Source organism: Lissotriton vulgaris, chromosome 1_2 (genome assembly GCF_964263255.1).
Source record: "Lissotriton vulgaris chromosome 1_2, aLisVul1.2, whole genome shotgun sequence".
NCBI classification, from domain to species: domain Eukaryota; kingdom Metazoa; phylum Chordata; class Amphibia; order Caudata; family Salamandridae; genus Lissotriton; species Lissotriton vulgaris.
The window spans coordinates 256,181,881-256,202,261 of NC_141686.1; the positions used below are offsets into that span (position 1 = coordinate 256,181,881).

At 49.7% G+C, this 20,381-nt stretch overlaps 1 protein-coding gene across 1 annotated transcript in view; it reads right to left on the bottom strand.

The window, feature by feature from the left end:
* Positions 1-1,426: 1,426 nt before the first annotated feature.
* Positions 1,427-20,381, bottom strand: part of LOC147736441 (uncharacterized) — a 453,286-nt gene continuing 434,331 nt past the window's right edge. Inside the window, exon 3 of the mRNA XM_086953179.1 lies at positions 1,427-8,316. Coding sequence (XP_086809305.1) covers positions 6,135-7,688 — 1,554 coding nt within the window. The 5' untranslated portion in view covers positions 7,689-8,316 and the 3' untranslated portion in view covers positions 1,427-6,134. The remainder of the gene's footprint in view (positions 8,317-20,381) is intronic.

Here is a 20,381-nt window from a genome sequence, read left to right on the forward strand (position 1 = left end):
AGGAACTTTTCAACATCGTCAAGGAATTTTCCAACCCCTCGGCCAACTCCAACGACATCACCCCCTCTCAAACCCTCTGCAACTCCCTAGCCTCTTTTTTCCACAACAAGATTGCTGACATCCACAACAGCTTTGACAACCAACCCGGAAGCCAACCCACCCTACCATCCGCTGACCATCTTCCCCCCGTGAACACCCTTAACGCCTGGAACCCAATCTCCACTGAGGACACCATCCGCCTGATGAATTCCATCCACTCTGGATCCCCCACAGACCCATGCCCTCACCACATCTTCAACAAAGCAGACTCCGTCATAGCACCGCACCTCCGAGACGTCATCAACTGCTCCTTCAACTCCGCTACCTTCCTAGAAGACTGGAAACACGCTGAACTCACCGCCCTTCTGAAAAAACCAACAGCAGACCCCACCGAACTCAAAAACTACCGCCCCATCTCGCTTCTTCCATTCCCGGCCAAAGTCATCGAGAAAACCGTCAACAACCAGCTCGCCGCCTTCCTCGAAGCCAACAAATCCCTCGACCCCTCACAATCTGGCTTCCGAGCCAAACACAGCACTGAGACCGCCCTCATCGCAGCAACAGACGACATTCGAACTCTACTGGACAATGGTGACACAGTCGCCCTCATCCTCCTCGACCTCTCTGCAGCATTCGACACAGTCTGCCACAGCACCCTTCTACAACGCCTCAATAACATCGGAATCCAAGGAAAAGCACTTGATTGGATCACCTCGTTCCTCACCGGAAGAACCCAGAGAGTCCGCCTCCCACCATTCAAGTCCGAGGCCTCTGAAGTCATCTGCGGCGTACCTCAAGGATCCTCACTCAGTCCCACCCTCTTCAACGTATACATGAGCCCCCTCGCGGCCATCGCCCGCCAACACAACCTCAACATCATCTCTTACGCGGATGACACTCAACTGATCCTTTCTCTCACCAAGGACCCCAGCACCGCCAAAACTAACTTACACGAAGGAATGAAAGAAGTCGCCGAATGGATGAAACAAAGCCGTCTGAAACTGAACTCAGACAAAACAGAAGTCCTCATCTTAGGTACATCCCCCTCTGCATGGGACGACTCCTGGTGGCCGGAAGCCCTCAGAAAAGCACCCATCCCGACAGACCACGCACGGAACCTTGGCGTCATCCTGGATTCTTCACTCTCAATGAACAGACAAGTCAGCGCCGTATCCTCTTCCTGCTTTAACATTCTTCGCATGCTCAGAAAAACATTTCGCTGGATCCCCTCCGAAACAAGGAAAACTGTCACCCACGCTCTAGTCACGAGCCGACTGGACTACGGAAACACCCTCTACGCAGGTACCACCGCTAAACTCCAGAAGAAACTACAACGAATCCAAAACGCCTCAGCCAGACTCATATTAGACATCCCACGCAACGAACACATCTCTGGTCACCTTAAAGACCTCCACTGGCTACCCGTCAATAAGAGGATCACTTTCCGACTGCTTACCCACGCACACAAATCAATCTACGACATCGGACCAGATTGCCTCAACTCTCGACTGTCCTTCTACACCCCCTCCCGCCAACTTCGCTCTTCCAGCCAAGCCTTCGCTACTGTACCTCGCGTCAACAAGTCCACCATGGGAGGCAGATCCTTTTCATACCTGGCTGCTAAAACATGGAACTCACTCCCTGCTTACCTTCGCCTCACCCAGAACCACCTAGCGTTCAGAAAGCAGCTTAAAACGTGGATATTTGACAAATAATTCCTCCTCCCCTTCCTAAGCGCCTTGAAACCCTCTGGGTATGTAGTGCGCTATACAAATTTTATGACTTGACTTGACTTGACTATCCGCAGGGGCTGGTTATTGCCTGGGAACGGATCGAACAGCCAGGTGCAGGGGAGGAGGTTATCGATGGGCCTGTTCGTGCGAGGGGGATGAAAGGGCATGGGCGTTAGGCACAGGAAGTGGATCCGGGGCTGGGTCACGCTGAGGATGCTTTATGACTCTAGCATGTGTGCTTGAGGGTTGGCAGAGCACGGGGATGACTGCGAGGTCAGGGTGACGCGCTGGTGATTGGCAATGCACGAAATGGCCGCGGTTTCTAAAATGGGTGCCGCTTACGTGCATACGATGGCTCTTGTTAGGCAAGATGGCGCCAGCAATGTTCACGTCTGTTGATTATATTTTAACAATATTGCGCCAGGACACTCATGAGTAATTGAGAGCGTTACAAGTCTCATATAACATAACACAACATAACAGTTCAGTCCGCTGGAAGCCAAATTCCTGATGGGACATATGGGTAGAGGGGGATCTCACACATCTACCACACACATTATTAATTTACCCGGGAAACTGGACCACCTCAGGAACCGGTGGGAGGAATGGGTGAGACCTGTGGAGGACAGAGACTAGAGGGACGCATTATTAGACCCACAAGAACTTACAACCTTGGCCAGGCTGCACCTAATTCAAACTATCTCTACTCTGTTTATCTCTCCCTGCACTGCCTGCATAGGGCTGGCCTACGACCCACCCCACCCCCACGTCCCTACAATGTGACAAAGAACTGGCAGATGTTTACAACTTGATCTGGGCATGTGATGTCATACTTACCTACTGGACAGAGCCGCTCGGGGAGCTGTCTGGGGTTCTTGGCTGGGGATTCCCATGTCACCCACACTGATTTTACTTGGGGTATTTGTGGGGACAGGGGGAACAAGGGCCGAGAGGTCCTTCTTGAGAACGGTCCTCTTGGTGGCTAAGCGAGACATTGCCTCATAATGGTTGGCTTGTAGACCATCTACTCTGGGCAAATGGAGGGCTGCTGTGGGCTGTTGTAAACCGTGTGTAAATGTGTGATCAGATCTTTTGTGATCAGATCTTTTGGCTTTTCCTCTACTTCTTATGAAGACGACACCCAAATAGTGGTGTCGGCAGCTAACAACACTGAAGTAACCATCTATCAATTTCACAACTGCATGAGAGCAGTTAGTGGCTAGATGGGAAAGTATTGTCTCAAATTAAATGCACAAAAAACTGAGGTGATATTCTTTGGTAATAATCCTTTATTCTGGAGCTGGGCATGCTGGCCAGCAGAGATGGAAACCCTCCCTATCCCTGCTCAAAAAGTAAAAAACTTAGGTTTAATGATAGATGACAAGCTGAGCTTTAATAAACACATTAGCTCAGTTGTCTCGGCCAGTTTTAACACTCTAAGAATCATTAGAAATATCCTTCCTTTTAGCACGTTGACCACCAGAAAAACTGTTAATTTATTAATCCTAGCAAAACTGGATTACTGTATTGGTCTTTTAGCCAAGCTTCAAAATCAACATATGAGGAAACTTCAGAGAATACAGAATGCAGCAGCCAGGCTCATCTTCGACCTGCCTAAATTCCATTCAGTGTCATCCTCCATTAAGGAACTACATTGGCTGACGGTTAATAACCGCATTACATTCAAGACATTAAGCCTTACCTAAAAAGCTTTGCATGATCTAGGTCTCAGCTACCTTAAAAAATTCCTCATGGTAAATACCAAATAGAGATCTTTGATCTTAAAACACTCTGACAGAGTCCTGTCCCAGGTTTAAGAGACTTAAATGGGGAGACAGTTGTTTTACCACTGCAGCCCTGGCCTTAAGGAATAGTCTACCAATGAGCATTAAAGCAGCTCCCACACTGCTGAGCTTCAGGAAGCTAACAAAAACCTGGCTTTTTAACCTCTTGGTACCCAGTACCCTCACCTTACTGTCAATCAACCAGCGCCAAGACACCCATGGGTATTCGAGCGCTTCATAATCTTTTTAGCATAACATGACAGAACATAGACTCGAGTGGCATAAAGAGAATTGAAGAGGAGTGTCATGGAGTAGTGTGGGTGGAGTAGGCTGTCAGAGTGGAAGGGTGTAGAGTTGAGCGACGTAGAGTGGAGCACAGTGAGAGAGTAGAATAAAGTGTCGTAGAGTAGAGAGGTATAGAGTATCGTGGAGTGGTGCAGAGTGGAGGGAGATAGAAGGCATTGCGTAGAGTGGAGAAGAGTGTTGTAGGGTAGAGTGGTGTACAGCAGTGTTACCAATAACATGGTTGGCTCAAGGTCTCTTTTGAAGTACAAATGCCCAATTTGCAATTCGGTCATTCATTACCGAAAAGCAAATTGGGTTTGCGAATCGGTATTAGAAAGCGGCGTGTTTAAGGCATCCCTTCTTAATAGCAATTTGCAGTGGTATGTGTGAATGTTTGTGACCGAAATAAGGTTGCAAAACACTCGCATTTTACTGCCAAATCCAGGATGGTGGTTACCCATTTACAAGATTGGAACGGAGCCCCAAAGGACCCTTACCCCTTTGTGAATGTTGGGAAAAATATATTTTATGAACAGGCACTGGTCTGTGGGACTCCTAAAAAATGAAAAGAAAACTGCTCCTTTTACATTTTGAAGCATATCCCGTTTTCCCGTAAGCAAAATGGGCTGCATTTAAAAAAAATTACTTTATTTAAAAGCAATCACAGACATGGTGGTATGTTGCCCCCAGCAGACCACTCTTCCTGTGATTTTTGCTATTCACAATGGGTCGCAACCCGTAACTTACCTCATTAATTTTATTGAGGTTCATCTATTCGCGACCCACTGGGAATTGTTAAATGTGTTGAACTCACATTTGTACATCGCTATCTGCAATTACCAATAGCGAATCGCTTGATTTCGCCATTAGGTAATTGCAAATCCTAGAATACGTACATATTGCGCTAGATGCTTCAACTCCTGTGTCTCCTAGGATTTGAATGAATGATGGCAATAAGCATAATTTCTTCCACATCAAGGCTCCAGAGGTAAATGTCATGCAGGTACTGCAAGGATTAACCCACAGTGCTATAGCCCACATTTTTCTACTTTCACTTCTCTAGCTTTTCTACATTTACTTCTGGCTGCTGTCACAGAATCATCAAGCTTGCATAAAATGACCAAACACCACAACCAGCTAGGAATATTCTCCAGTGAGAGCTTGTTCAATCAGTTTGAATCTGTTGCTTTATCACTAATCTCAAAAATTGGCTGAAAATTCCTGTGTTAGTCCAAGCATTGTCAATAGTTTTACTTCTCCAGGTAGCATGAGCAGGTGTCCTTGGATTTTCTTCATTAGAACTCTCTCACTGAATAAACACCATTGTGCAAGTCTCCCACAAGTTTCCTGGTATTTCATATTTTTTCCTAGATGTAGGGAAATGATCAACAGCAGGGATTAGACACTTTTATAATTCCCTCCTATTAGTGCAGTCTTTTACCATCTGCTTTCTAACAGCTGGTATTTGAATGCCCCACATAATTTCAATGTTATCATTCTTTATAATTTCTTCATCCAACAATAACTGTACTTTTTTGCTTGGGTGTATGTCCACAGATGGGACAGTATTATTGTTGATGTACTTAAATTCTTACCAAATTTACTGCATGTCTATGTTTATTTCTATGTGTGTTCAGTGATGGTGTGTTTTCGCTGATGTCTTTGTAGGTCTGATGCTTGCCTAAAGCTCTTCACACATTCACTGCAATGATGTGGCCTTTTCCCTGTGTATGTTTACTGATGTCTTTGTAGGTATGATGATCGACTAAAGCTTTTCACACATTGACTGCAATGATATAGGTTTTCTCCTGTGTGTGTTCGCTGATGTCTTTGTAGGTCTGATGATTGATTATAGCTCTTCACACATTCACTGCAATGACAAGGCTTTCACCCTGTGTGTTCAGTGATATTTTTGTAGGTCTGATGATTGACTAAAGATCTTCACTCATCCACCAAAATGATATGGTGTATCCCCGGTATCCGTTCTCCGATGGTGTTTTAGGCTTGATAAATGTATAAAGATCTTCTAACATTCACTGCACTTAAATGGTTTTTCACCTGTGTGTGTTCTCCTACTTAGTTTTCGGTCTGATAATCGACTAAACATCTTCACACATTCACTATAATTATATAGTTTTCCCCTGTGTGTTCGCTGATGTCTTTGTAGGTTTGAAAATTCACTAAATCTCTTCCTACAGTCACTGCAGTGATATAGGTTTTCTCTTGTGTGTGTTTGCTCATGTGTTTTTAGGTCTGATGATTGACTAAAGCTCTTCACACATTCACTGCAGTGCTATAGGTTTTCTCCTGTGTGTGTTTGCTGATGTGTTCGTAGGCTTCTTAATTGATAAAAGCTCTTCATACATTCACTGCAATGATAAGACTTTTCCCCTGTGTGTGTTCGCTGATGTCTTTGTAGGTCTGCTGATCGACTAAAGCTCTTCACACATTCACTGCAATGATAAGGCTTTTCCCCTGTGTGAGTTCGCTGATGTTCTTGTAGGTCTGCTGATCGACTAAATCTCTTCGCACATTCACTGCAATGATGTGGCTTTTCCCCTGTATGTGTACGTTTATGGTTTCTTAGGTCTGTTAAATGCCTAAACCTCTTCACACATTCACTGCAATGATATGGCCTTTCCCCTGTGTGTGTTCGCTGATGCTGTTTTAGGCCAGATGATTGACTAAAGCTCTTCACACATTCACTGCAGTGATATGGCTTTTCCCCTGTGTGTGTTCGCTGATGCAGTTTTAGGTGTGATAATCGGCAAAAGCTCTTCACACATTCACTGCAGTGATATGGCTTTTCCCCTGTGTGTGTTCGCTGATGCAGTTTTAGGTTGGATAATCGGCAAAAGCTCTTCACACATTCACTGCACTGATATGGCCTTTCCCCTGTGTGTGTTCTCTGATGTCTTTGTAGGTCTGATGATCGACTGAAACTGTTCATACATTTACTATAATTATATAGTTTTTCCCTGTGTGTTTGTTGATGTGTTCGTAGGTTTGATAAGTGACTAAAGCTCTTAACACATTCACTGCAGTGATATGGCTTTTCCCCTGTGTGTGTTTTCTCATGACTTCGTAGATCTGATAATCGACTAAAGCTCTTCACACATTCACTGCAATGATATAGGTCTTCTCCTGTGTGTGTTCGGTGATGTAATAGTAGGTCTGATGATCGCCTAAAGCTCTTCACACATTCACTACAATAAAATCGTTTTTGCTCAGTGTGTGTTCGCTGATGGTCTTTTAGGTGTGATAAAGAACTAAACCTCTTCACACATTCACTACAATGATATGGCCTTTCCCCTGTGTGTGTTCGCTGATGTTTTTGTAGGTCTGATGATCGTCTAAAGCTCTTCACACATTCACTGCAATGATATGGCCTTTCCCCTGTGTGTGTTTGCTGATGTAATAGTAGGTCTGATGATTGACTAAAGCTCTTCACACATTCACTACAACAAAATCGTTTTTCCTCAGTAAGTGTTCTCTGATGGTGTTTTATGTCTGATAACTGACTAAAGCTCTTCACAGCTTCATTGCATTTGAATGGCTTTTCCTCTGTGTGTTTTCGCTGATGCTCTTTAAGGAGTGCAGATTGACTAAAGCTCTTTTCACATTCAGTGCATTTGAACAGTTTTTCTCCTCTGTGTATCTGCTGATGGTGTTTTAATATTGACGACAAAATAAAGGTCTTGCTGCACGTGTCTGATACTTCTTTCTTGATTAGTGTCTCTGAGTCGGGTATGTATTTGTCTACATCCCATGACTGTGTTTCTTGATGAGCCAAAATCACTGATGAAGCACTTGTATTATTCTCACATTCCATGTCTGTGTGTGGCATTTTGCATATTTGCTTTCTGATTTAACAATAAAGTGAAAAAGTCCCTAAATACTTGTGTGGATGAATATGTCTTTAAAATGGATACAGATATGGCACGCTTGCGGGTAAAGATCCATCCTCCTTCTGGTTGGTGCAAATTGGGACAGTACTCTGTATTTTAGATAGCAGAATGCCTCTTTCCTTTACCCTTCAGTTGTTTGGCTTCACTACATTGTGCTTTTCTCTGGTTGCTGTGGAATGGCCTGAAAGAGTTTACAATACACATCTAGCACTGAACGGTGGTCTGATATCACTTTTGAAAGGAAAGCAGTGATGTAATCACATCATACCAATCGCGTGATTAAAGCTGATATTGGACAGGTTTACCCAGGATGTGGATTATCAGTGTTGTTGTCATTTTTTAAGGGTGATTTCTTAGTTTTGTGGCATGGAGGTGCAGAGCTCAGAGCCGTAGAATCATTTAATTGCCCTTGATGCTTCTTACAGGATCCGTCAGTTTATGTTCTTGTTTGTCTGTCTCCGACTGCGCTTATGTTTTCCTGAATACTGAAGCTCAATATTTCGCACTGTGTTTTTGCAGAATTATCTTCATTATTCTTAAACATTTTGTACATTCAAGGATTGTTTTCTGTCGGATGTAAAGAGATTTAAAATTACTTACATGGAAACATTATGGAATGTGCATACACAATTTTTATAACATTAAAAATAATTTTTATTTAATTTTAATACAAAGCAAAAGCAGAATCATACTGAGTAGAAGGAGGAAATAAATGGGTGGAAAGGAACTAATAAGGTATAAGGATCATGGCTAATTGACAAGGTCATTTAATGTAAACATCACAGCTATCATTGATATTTTTTTGATAATTATTGAAATTTTAAGAACAAGCAAATTCATTGGTAGCAAATCAGACATCACAGTTAAAACACATATCATCATAGACATCGACAAAGGTAAATGAGGCCCCCCCTGAGTGGGTGCAGTAATCCCCAAACAACGCAATTGCATAATAAGAGTTGGGCCATCACAGCGGTATTAAACCGAACCGCTTGCCCCACACCCTGGGCCTCGAAGAGAGACTCCTCCTGTACCCCACACCAATCCCTCCCCTCCTCCATTTCCGCACCATTGGTGCCACCGCCTGGGACCAGAGCGCTGCACCGCCACAGCTGTCCCCAGGAATCGCTTGTCGGCCTTGGAGCCATCCAAACCATCGAACACCCCAACATCAAGCGCCTTGGGCATGGGGAACCTCCCCCCCAGGGCCTGCGTGAGCTCGAGTTCCACCCCCCACTCCGGAACGGCGCCCGGTCCGGGCATTGCCACACCATGTGGTAGAAATCTGCTGGAGTGAAAGCACAGCGCGCACACACCGGGGAGGCTCTCATGCCGGCTCGGAAGAGATGTGCCTGGGTGAGGTATGCCGCGTGAAGTTAGTAAAGTTGGACCAGGCGTAACTTAGAGGATTTAGTCAGGGTTTTAGGTGCCATAAAGGCATCTCACCAATCCGCCTCTTCTAGAGGACCCATCCACCCCTCCTATCGCTCCCGAAGCCGGTCCAGGGATGCTGGGCCGTTGTTCACCAGAGCCCGGTATATGCGGGACACCCCCCTCCCCAGGTTCCCCAGGTTCCCCATCATCACCTGAGCCTCCAGGGGGCTGAATTCCGGGAGAGAGGTGGGTATTGGGAGGTGTGTGTGGAGAGCGTGTCGGAGTTGTAGGTATTTATAGAATTGGGAAGGAAGGAGGGCGTGCCGTTGTTGTAGGTCAGCAAAGGATCGAGTGTGATCTCCCACCCATACATCCCCAAGCAGCGAGACCCCCACAAGGTACCACCGGCAGAACCCTCCCCCTCTCCCCCAAGGACGAGACCTCCCTCAGCCAGGCACCATTCCATTACTGCATCTGTCTAGTTAGCCTCCGGTCCCACTGGATCTGTGCGAAGTCCATGGTCCTGAGCTCCACCCGGTAAACTGGGTCGTACCAGCCGCCCGCACACCAGTCGTGGATCACGATGAGCCTCGTGGCCAAGTAGTAGAAGTGGGGATTAGTAACTCCCATACCTCTGTTAAAGGGGGGAATACGACAGTGTGTCAGGAACAGTCGCGAACGCCAGCCCTGCCACAGAAACCGGGTGAGTGTGCCATCCAGTTCCCGGAACCAGCTACCTGGGAGGTGGATCGTGATATTCTGCAAAATTTAAAGAAAGCGGGGAAGAATCATCATTTTAAAAAGCGCGCTCCTGCCCAGTGGGTTAAGGGGGAGGGACTGCCAGTTTGTGAAGTCTGCCTTCATGCGAGCGACCAAGGGAGCAACGTTAAGGGCCCATTCAAGCTCGGGCAGGAGGGTGACTCAGGTATTTGAATGATTGCCTTTGGAGGGGAATCACCGCCTGCCAATCAAAACACACCCGAGAGGGGTGTAGAAGGACCAAGGTTGATTTCGCTGAGTTAAGTCGGATCCATGAGACCCGCTCAAACGCCTCAAGGCATCTAGGGCCGGAATGGTCCGGATCCGTCAGGTAGAGCAGAACGTCATCGGCATATAGAGCAATCTTATCGACCTGGCTCAGATCCTAGGCCCAACCCCGGATGAGAGGGGCCTCACGGACCAGCGCCGCCAGGGGCTCCATAACCAGCTCAAATAACAGCGATGAGAGCGGACAACCCTGACGGGTGCCTCTCCAGATCTGGAATGGTTTGGAAAGCTCACCATTAATGAGGACATGGGCCCTAGGGTTACTATAAAGAACCTTGATCAGGCGGCGGAAGGGAAGACCAAAGCCCATCCTCTCCAGTACATCCTCCAGGTACCTCCAGTCCACCGTGTCAAAGGCTTTCTCGAAGTCGACGGGAAGCAACGCCAGATACGGGGACAGCCGATGATGGTGGGCCATGGCCAGGTGGAGGCGGTGAATACAGTGACGGGTGCCCCTGGCGGGCATAAACTCACAATGATCAGGAAGGACCAAGTCTTGCAGGAGGGGGTGAGTCGCTGAGCTAACACAGTAGTGAACATCTTGATCTCCTTGCTGATCAGCGATATTGGGCGGTAGTCCGAGCAGTCCAGGGAGGGCGGCTGTGTCTTCGGAATGACTGCAATGGTAGCCATATCGGATTCAGATGGGAAGGACCCCTCCTCAGCCACGTGGTGGTAGAGCTCCATCAAGTGGGGGAGTAGGTCATCTTGGAAGGCGGCATAGTACTCCTGGGGGAAGCCGTCAGGACCAGGCGTCCTGCCTGGGTTCAACAGGGAGATTGCCCCGTCAATTTCTCCTGGGGTGAAAGGGCTGTCCAAGTTATCAGCGGTTTCCCGGGGAGACACGGCAGCTAGGTATCGGTCTCCTCCAACAGTCCAGCCAGGGAGGCAACGGGAGGGCGAGCGGCGTATTAGGCCACATAATAGCTCGCAAAAGTTTGAGCAATGTCCGACGACGTCACCTGACGGGACCCTGTGGCTGTCCGGATCTCCGGGATGATATGGTTAGCTCTGGGGTAGGACACTAGGTCGTGAAGAAGTATGCCATTTTTGTCCCCCCATCCATAAATACGTACCATAGAGGAGCGCCAGAGCATTTTAGCAGACTCCAGGGAGATCCGCCGAATCGCTTCACGGACCAATGCTAATTGTCTAGAGGAGTCATCACCACCGTTGGTCAGTTGGACACGTTCCAGCTGTACAGCCCGGGACTCCAGTTGCACCAGCTGGGCGGCCTGTTCCATGCGTTTCGCGTGGACCAGTCCTCTAGCCACACCCCGAACAACAGCTGTGCCGGCCTCCCATAACGTCCCCTGTGAAGTAACTGATCTCATATTAATGGAGAAGTAGTGACGTAATTCCTGGCCGAGGGACTCCACCAGCGCAGAGTCTTGCAGAAGTCAGGCTCTCAGTCACCAGGTCATCCTTGGGCCCGCAACGGTGGAGCCAATACGGAGAGAGATAGGGGAGTGGTATGAGGTCCCTCTGGGCAATATATCCGCCCCAGACACTAGTTGGCAGACCATGGCGGGCATTAGGACATGGTCTATAAGGGTGTGGGTAGGGTGAGCGGACGATGTATGGGTGTATTGCTCCCTATGGGGGTTCCACACCCTCCAGACGTCGCAGAGGCGAACCGATGCGCCGATGGGGTGCCCGTCGCATCTCGATAGGGCTGCAAGACTGCGTTAAAGTCACCCCCGACTACAGTAAGGCCCTGAGGAAAGGAGAAAATCACCAGTGTGAGGCGCCGAAGGGTGGATGCCAGGAGCGCCGGGGGAACATAAGTGCACAGGAGGTTCATGGGGTATCCATCAATCATCCCCGACAGAGCCACGAACGTCCCCTGCGCATCAGAGTCGGCTTTAGCCAAGGTAAAGGGGAGCCCCATTCTGAGTAAAATGGCCACCCCCCCGGGAACCCCGGGCAAAACTGGAGCGCCAGCCCCGGTCAAACCCATAGCAGGCTAGGAAGTTGCATTGTGTGCACAGAAGGTGCGTCTCCTGGAGAAGCCGAACGTCAGGCATGTGGCGGTGGGCGGCTCGTAGTTCAGCTGTGCGCTTAATTCGAGAAGACCATTTACATTCCAGGAGAGGATGTAGAGAGGTCTGTTAAAAGTGTAGGACATGTAGAGAGGTGAGACATGAAAGGTGCGGATGCATGCGGGAGACTGTGTTCAGTCTAGGGGCAGTCTCCACCCAGACCCCGATCCTACAGACAAAGTTAGAGGGAGTAATGATGTGTACGTCGACTGTGGAAGCATGAAAGAACGCGCAGCTACCAATGTGAACGAAACGCAGCAGCCCATAGGTGGCTAAAAATAACAAACTGTTGGGAGACAACGGTCTCCTCCCCCTCCCTCGCCCTCCATCTCCGCCCACCCTACACTTCGAAAAGGGAAGCATCTGTCGCCCTAAATAATGCAAAACCACCAGCATCCCACAAGGAGGCTAACAGCTAAACTAAAACGGTTAGCAACAACAAGCGCAAGACATGGCTGAGTCGGACCCCCTCCATGTATTCGGATGAAATGCTAACAGCTAAAGGCAAAGAATAACAGTCATGTGAGGAATAGAATGCATCAATCCCGGCCTGCACTAAAGGTCAATACCCCACCAGATCAGACACTAGAGCCCGGTAAAAACATGTTCATGAGGTCAGGAGCAGTCACAATGATAGAAAGCCCGAAGGTGGAACCTCAGGCGTTGCAAATGGTGTCGACCATGTCCCATCCTCCACACCAGATCCATGAATCACGGGGCTCCCAGACAGGTCAGAGTCTGACATGGCTTGTCTCACAGTTTCACGGGGCCCTGGGACGCTGCCCAGGTCGATCAAGAAGGAAACCAGGTGGGGGGAGGCGGATCCCCGCCTCTGGGTCTGGACCGTGAGCGCCGGGTCTGCGCCTCCGGCGACCGGGAACGCCCCCCCCCCCCCCCCCCAGGCGGCCGCTTCGCCTCCGGGACACGGTCCGGCGCCGCTGGGGTTTCGGCACGACCAGGCTCGGCTGTTTCGTGGCCCTTCGGGTAGGAGAAAGGACCACCCCCGGCAGGAGCAGCCACTCCTCCGTGAGCCAGGTCCACGCAGCCTGGGGGGAGTCAAAGAAGAATGTCTTACCCTGGAAGATCACTTTGAGCCGGGCTGGGAAGAGGAACCTGTTGCAAAGGACCATCGCCCTGAGTTTTTGTTTGACTTCATCGTAGGATTGGCGTTGTATTTGCACCTCCCGGGAGTAGTCCGGAAAGACCATGATTTTGGAGTTCTGGAAGTCCAGCAGCCCCAGCTCTCTGACCGCCCAAGTATAGCGTCCCTGTCCCGGAAGTTGAAGATTCTAAGGATGATGGGACGAGCAGGGGCACCAGGCGGAGGTTTAAGAACCAGAGAGCGATGGGCTCGCTCCACCGCGAACCAGGGGGAAAGTTTCTCTTTAGGCATCCAAAGCAAATCCAGGTCTCAATTAAGGTGGCAGTACGGTCCTTCTCTACTCCCTCCCGAAAGCCCAGGAGGCGCAGGTTGTTTCGGCGTGCCCTATTTTCGGCATCTTTGGCCTTATGGTGCAGCTCCGAGGTCTGCGTCTGAAGACGGGCAACTTGGGACTTGAGGGTGCCCATGTCGTCCTCCACCGTGGAGACACGGGACTCTGCCTCCGAGATGCATGGCGTGGCCTTTCAGAGGTTGGCAAATTAAGGCCATGTCTACCCGCACCTCACCTATCCTACTTTCTACAGAGGCCTGCGATGTGCTAATCGCCTGTAGTATGGTCCAGAGGTCACCCCCGGCGAGGCCCAGGATGGTCGACAGTCCGGCACTTGGGCCCGATCCGACGTCGTAAACTGCTCCACTGTAGTTTGGGTTGTGGGGGCGGGAGGTTGAGCGGCACGAGACCTACCCATGGCCACCAGGCAGGCCGACAAGCGTGATCAAGGGGGGGGGAAAGGGGGACCCCCAGCCGGTGACCCCGCCACCCGATATAGTGGCCGAACCCTCTTCCCACACACCCGGCCCGTCACCGCAATCTTACCGCGACCAGTCGGGTCCACACCTCCGGCCGGTGTCCGGCACTCCTGTGCCCACTCGGTCAAGCCCCAGCAACACCAGCTCTACGCTGCTTCCCGCAGCACCTTCAGCAGGTCTCCCACAGCGCCAGGCTGCCCGCAGGCTAGGCCGGCCCAGCCGCCACCGTCCGCCGCAGCACAGCTGGAGGTCGTCTCCGCACCGCCCTCAGTCCCGGGACCAGCCCGACAGCCTCCCGGGACCAGCCCGACAGCCTCCCGGGACCGGCCCGACAGCCTCCCGGGACCGCCGCGACTCCAGCAGGCTGGCACGCCACTCAGCAACTCCGGGCGCCTCCGCAGCACACAGGGTCGGCCCCCGTAGGTCCCCGGCTCCGCCAGTTCAGTCCAAACACCAACACGGTTCCGGCTTCTGGGTGGGAAGGGCGATCGTCCGGATGTTCCGCCCCCGCCCGCCGGACTCAGGCCGCGGGAAGGAAAGCACCAGACCTCTAGATCGTGCTTCTCAGGGCCCGGGGCGAGCATCGTGGGGGCCGCCATTTTGGGTGGCCAAGGCCGCAGGCGTAAAAGGACTCCACGGAGGCAGCAGAAACCCCGAGCGGCTCCCCAAAAACACCAGGGAACAGCAGGCAGTACGGGGAGCCACAGCAGGTAGGTGGGGGAGTCAGATGCAGGCTGGTAGCGGCGGATGCGAGGCGGATGACGGAGGGGGTCCGGAGCACTCTCAGAGTGCGACCGCCATCTTGACGCCTCAAGCCACGCCCCCCCACAGCTATTATTGATAATATCAACATTATACACTTACATCTTACATGTTGATAATGTCATAGACTTAAATGCATAATGTATCACATTTAAGTGTTACAAATAACATATGACAACAGCAATATCGTGTCATTGATACACAACATCAGCCTACATCATTTGTCTATATTGATGGGTATAGATTGAAGTAGCAAATGAAAAGGTATAGAAATAGGGCCTTCAGTTTATGGGGGTTTGTTGTTGGTGAAGTAGTTAAAAAGGATTCCCAATAGCTCTGTGTTGTGATTTACACGGGGAGTGTCGCAAAGCAATGCTATCAGCTACCAAGATATGTGATACCCAACTAAGCCTGGTTTGAAAGGAAGGCTTGTGTGTAGTCTTCCAGTTAGAGGTGATCGTCTTAATTGCCGATGTCAGTAGAAGATCAAGTAGGAGGCGGTCTGCAGGACATCTGATGTTCGGGTCGAGAAAGCCTTTAATGAGATATACATTTTCTTTCTTAGGAGCTATATTAAATAGGTTTGAGATGAAGGAGAACCTTATCCCAAAAGGGACCTACTGATTTGCAGCTGAAAATGAGGTGAGCAAGAGCTCTGTTTTGTTCATTGCAGTTCCAACAGACAGGGTTCTCAAAAGGTTTAGTGTGTGCAGGGGAGAAGGTGTCCCAAAAACTTTGTGAATTAGCCAGAATTTCGTTTGAGATAGTACTGATGAGATCCTATGTGAGGTGACATATTTCCATATGTTGACTAGCCGGTCTCAGATGAGGGTGTAGAAAAATTAGTATCCCAGTATTCTGTTTTTCTTGTATTCATTCTCAACTCCTTGGATTGGATTAAGTGATATAATTTGGACACCTGATGGCCTAGTATGTTCAATTTATGAAGGAGTGTTGGCAGGTACGGTTCTCTATAATGATGTTTAGATTTGGTATTAGCAGTCTTTAGTTTCACAAAATTATAGAATTCTTGATCTATCTGATATTGGGTTTGTTAGTTTGAGAAAGTTAGAGAAGAGTTTCTGGATTCTAGTTGTTGAGGAAAGAAGATGCCTCTGGTGATCCATGATTCCAAGTGTAAAGTTCGGCCATCATATGTGATGTTCAGCTTGTGCCAGAGAGCGGCTATAGAGGAGAATTTCCTATGGGACGGTCGTTTTTTTATCAAAGGTTAATAGGGCATTACTAGTATTTTTTAGAATATATTTAGAAGTGGTGATATGCTTGCAGTTGGTTGTAAGTAGAGTAACAGGCTCTTGTTTGTGCAATAGGTTTCTTTCAACCTCTAGCCACATGGGGTTGTAGTTATCAGGTACATGGAACCAGGAGGTACCTAGTTTAGCAGCTGTCTGGCAATCTCTAAAATTGGCTAAGTTGACACCACCCAGAATTTTGGGCAGGCACAGTTTTTTCAGGGATATTCTAGCTTTTTGACCTTACCAAATAAATTGTGTAATTAATTTCTCTTATTTATGATGGAAATCATCTGAGAGTAGTAAAGCAAGCATGTTGATTAACTAATTAATTATTTGTGTGATCATCATTTTTATTGTTTTTATCTGGCCCCACCCGGTGATGAATTTAGGTGGCTAACTATCAAGTAAGTGTTTTGTTTTCTTTTCTGAAGAGTGAGTTTTTCATATGTTTTATAGTGTTTCACAACTTTTCTGTAGAAGTTGATTCATGTTATATTCGGGTTGCCTTGTACGCCAAAAAGGAGAAGTTCAATTGCCAACAGGAATAAAGAAGGTAAAATTGGACTGCCTTGTCTGGTACCTTTTTCGAATTTAAGTGGGTGTGACAGGGAACAGTTAGCGCAGATACGGGCACTTGGATTGCTCTATAAAGCCATAATCATTGTTATAAATCACTCTCCTAATTTGAAGGCTTAGAGGGATTTCCTCGGGAAAGATTCAGGATACTCTATAAAATGATTTTTCAGCATCAACTGCAATGTCAATAGAAGGCGATGTGAATGATTTTGCCTTGTCTAGAACATAGCATAGGAGGGTGGTGTTATCGTTGTACATATACATTTTTTTTTTAAATCCGACTTTGGTATTACTTATTAACTGTAGTATATAAAGGTTTAGGCGTCTGGCGACTATTTTGCATATATTTTGCATTCTGGGTTTATAAGGGAAATGGGTCTGCAATTTTCGGGAAGTGTAAGGGCCTTAACTTCTTTGGGTATCATTATTATGTTGACTTCCCCCGTGGTACCCGACACAGTTCCAGAGTTTGCAAAGTGGTTAAATAGATGTAACATAGTTGTTTGAAGTGACTCGGTGAATATTTTGTAAAATATGGCTTTAAAGTCGTCCAGGCCAGGAGCCTTTGAGTACACCAATTACTTTAGCGATTTCAGTCAGAGAGATTGGTTTTGATAAGGTCATTTTATTTTATACAGATAAAAGAGGTATATGTCGCTTGTTTAGGAATATCCTACATGTAAATGTAAATGTAAATGTATTGCGATTTATATAGCGCACGTATCACCCGAAGGCATCAAGGCGCTTACCTTGGGAACCCGTCCTGGTATTCCCCTGTGAGATAACCCCAGCAGGGTATCCACAAGGTGAAAGCCAGGCATCCCGCCGCGAGGGGCCGTAGTGGAGATTAAGCAAGCTATGGCCCAGAGACGCAGAGTGTGAACCCGTGAGTCGAGTAGGCACCGGAATGAAAATTATCGAGTCCGTGGAATTTTTGAGCCCAAGACCCGCCGAGGCGGGGAATTGAACCCTGGTCCAGGACATATCTCAGCTTCCGGGTCTGCCGCCTCTAACCCCTGAGCCACACTTCTCTACATTACTCCTGTGTAGTTGTGTAGTTACTTGTTCTTTAGAATATAACTTCTCATTAAGTTTCCTAAAGATGTCTAGGATTTTCTTCAGATCTCATTTTTGCTATCTTTGATTACCATTGTCTCTCTATGGTTCTGTTTGTGTTTAATGTATGAGGCCAACATTTTGCCAGCTTTATTGGCTTCACAAAGTTTGAGGTCTTTAAATTTATTAAGCTACAGGAAGAGCTTTTGTTAGACGGACCGGGAGGGTCGGCCGAGATTACGGGGAGAGGTCTCCAGGGAGAGCCGTCTCCAACGACTGTACAGACAAGTAACTTCCCCCCCACAGACGGACACCACACAAGATTGAAGGTTAACGAGACTTTATATGCAATTCTTAGGTTACGTTGGTATGATACAAGGAGGTCTGGACTCAGGGGTCCCCTCGATTCTAGTCTTTGGTTGAGGAAAGGGGTAGCGGGACAGTCTTAGTTACCAATGAGTAAAAAATAGCTCTCAATCCTCGAGCTCGGCGTTCTAGATGATCGGGCCGTGGAGGAGCCAAGCAGGTCCCGAGATGGATGAAGGAAGGACGACGGTCCGCGGCGGAGCCTGCAGGTCCCGGTGAAAGATGACGGTTACAACGGTCCGCGGCCACGCCAGCAGATCCCGACGACGATGAAGGATGAAGGTTACGACGGCTGTGGCAGCGCCAACAGGCAGGACGATGGTGCACAGGACAGAGCTATGGCAGCGCCAGTAGTCCGTCCAGGATGAGTTCCTCTTTACGTCTCTCGACTCCAAGATACAACTGCCTTCCTGCTCTGGAGCTGCCCCAGTTATAGGGCTGGTGTGCTTTGATGTCCGGACCCTCGCACTTGGAGGTCGGGAGGTCCGGGATGAGGGATTCCAGACACCCAGCAGGGGGGTGGAGCCAGCGCCCGGGGAGGCGATGGGCGAGCGGCACTTGGCGGGGGAGAGCCATCGGCACCTCTTTCTCCCATTGACTTGCCAAGTAGCCCGCTCACCTCCTGGGTGGAGGGTGGTGCCGGAATGTCTGAGGCCGGGCTAGGCCCCGGGTTGAGGTCGATCGGGGGCCAGGCGGCCTCGTGGTGAAGTGTCCAAGATGGCGGCCCGGGCTGGGCGCGTGGGCCGGCAGTGGATCGGATCCACGAGGTTAACGTGCTCGGGGGCAGGGGTCCCTGAGGGGACGGAGGACGTGCAATGGTGGTGTGTGGTACTTGCGTGACCGGGCTCGGGCCTGGTTGAGCCGGGGGAGAGCGGCCCTTCATGTGGCCTGTCCAACATGCGTCCCCCCCAGCTGAAGGCGGGGAGAGTTACCCATCCTCTTGGGGACTCTCCTCGTCGAGGCGGAAAAACCGGGACAGGCCATCCGCGTTGGCGTGGTCTGACCCAGGCCGGTGTTCGACTGTGAAGTCCATACCTTGCAAGGAGATGGACCAGCGTAGCAACTTTGGGTTTTCCCCCCGCATATGCATCAGCCACTGCAGGGGTCGGTGGTCGGTCTGCACCCGAAAGTGGGTGCCAAAAAGGTAGGGCCGGAGCTTCTTGAGGGCCCATACCACAGCGAAGGCTTCCCTCTCTATGGTGCTCCAGCGTTGCTCCCGTGGTAGGAGTCTCCGGCTGATGAAGGCCACCGGTTGATCAAGGCCCTCGGTGTTCACTTGAGACAGGACCGCCCCAATGCCCTGGTCGGAGGCGTCCGTCTGGACGACGAACTCCCGGCTGTAGTCTGGGGCCTGGAGCACAGGAGCGGAACACATGGCGGCCTTCAACTGTTCGAATGCCGCTTGACACTCTGGGGTCCAGTTCACCTTCTTGGGCTGATTCTTTGACGTGAGTTCGGTGAGAGGCCCCACTATGGTACCATAGTCTTTCACGAACCTTCGGTAATAGCCCGTGAGGCCCAGGAAGGCTCGTACCTCGGTTTGGGTGATAGGGGGCTGCCAGTCCTGGATGGCGGCAATTTTCAGCTGTAGAGGGGCCACTAGGCCGCTTCCCACCTGGTGTCCGAGGTAGGTCACAGACCCTTGTCCAATTTGACACTTGCTGGCCTTGATCGTGAGGCCAGCTCGCTGAAGGGCTTGCAGCACTGCTCGGAGGTGGTGGAGGTGCTCGGTCCAATGGTGGCTGTACACAGCGATGTCGTCTAGGTAGGCGGCGCTGAACCCTTCGAGCCCCGCCAGGACCTGATTGACGAGCCGTTGGAAAGTCGCTGGGGCATTCTTCATGCCGAAGGGCATGACCGTAAAATGGTAGTGGCCATCGGGGGTGGAGAAGGCAGAACGTTCTTGTGCTCGGGGTGTGAGGCCGATCTGCCAATAACCTGCTGTCAGGTCGAAGATGCTGAGGTAGCGGGCAGCTCCCATTCGGTCGACCAGTTCATCTGCCCGGGGGATGGGATGTGCGTCCGTTCTGGTGACTTCATTCAGGCCCCGGTAGTCGACGCAGAACCGGAGTTCTGGTGTGGTTCCGGGGGCGGCTGCTTTGGGGACCAGTACGACCGGGCTGGCCCATGGACTGTCTGAGGGCTCGATGACCCCGAGCGTGAGCATCTTAGCCACTTCCGCCTGGATGCAGGCCCGTACCCGATCAGGTACGCGGTAGGCCCGGTGGCGGATAGGAGGGC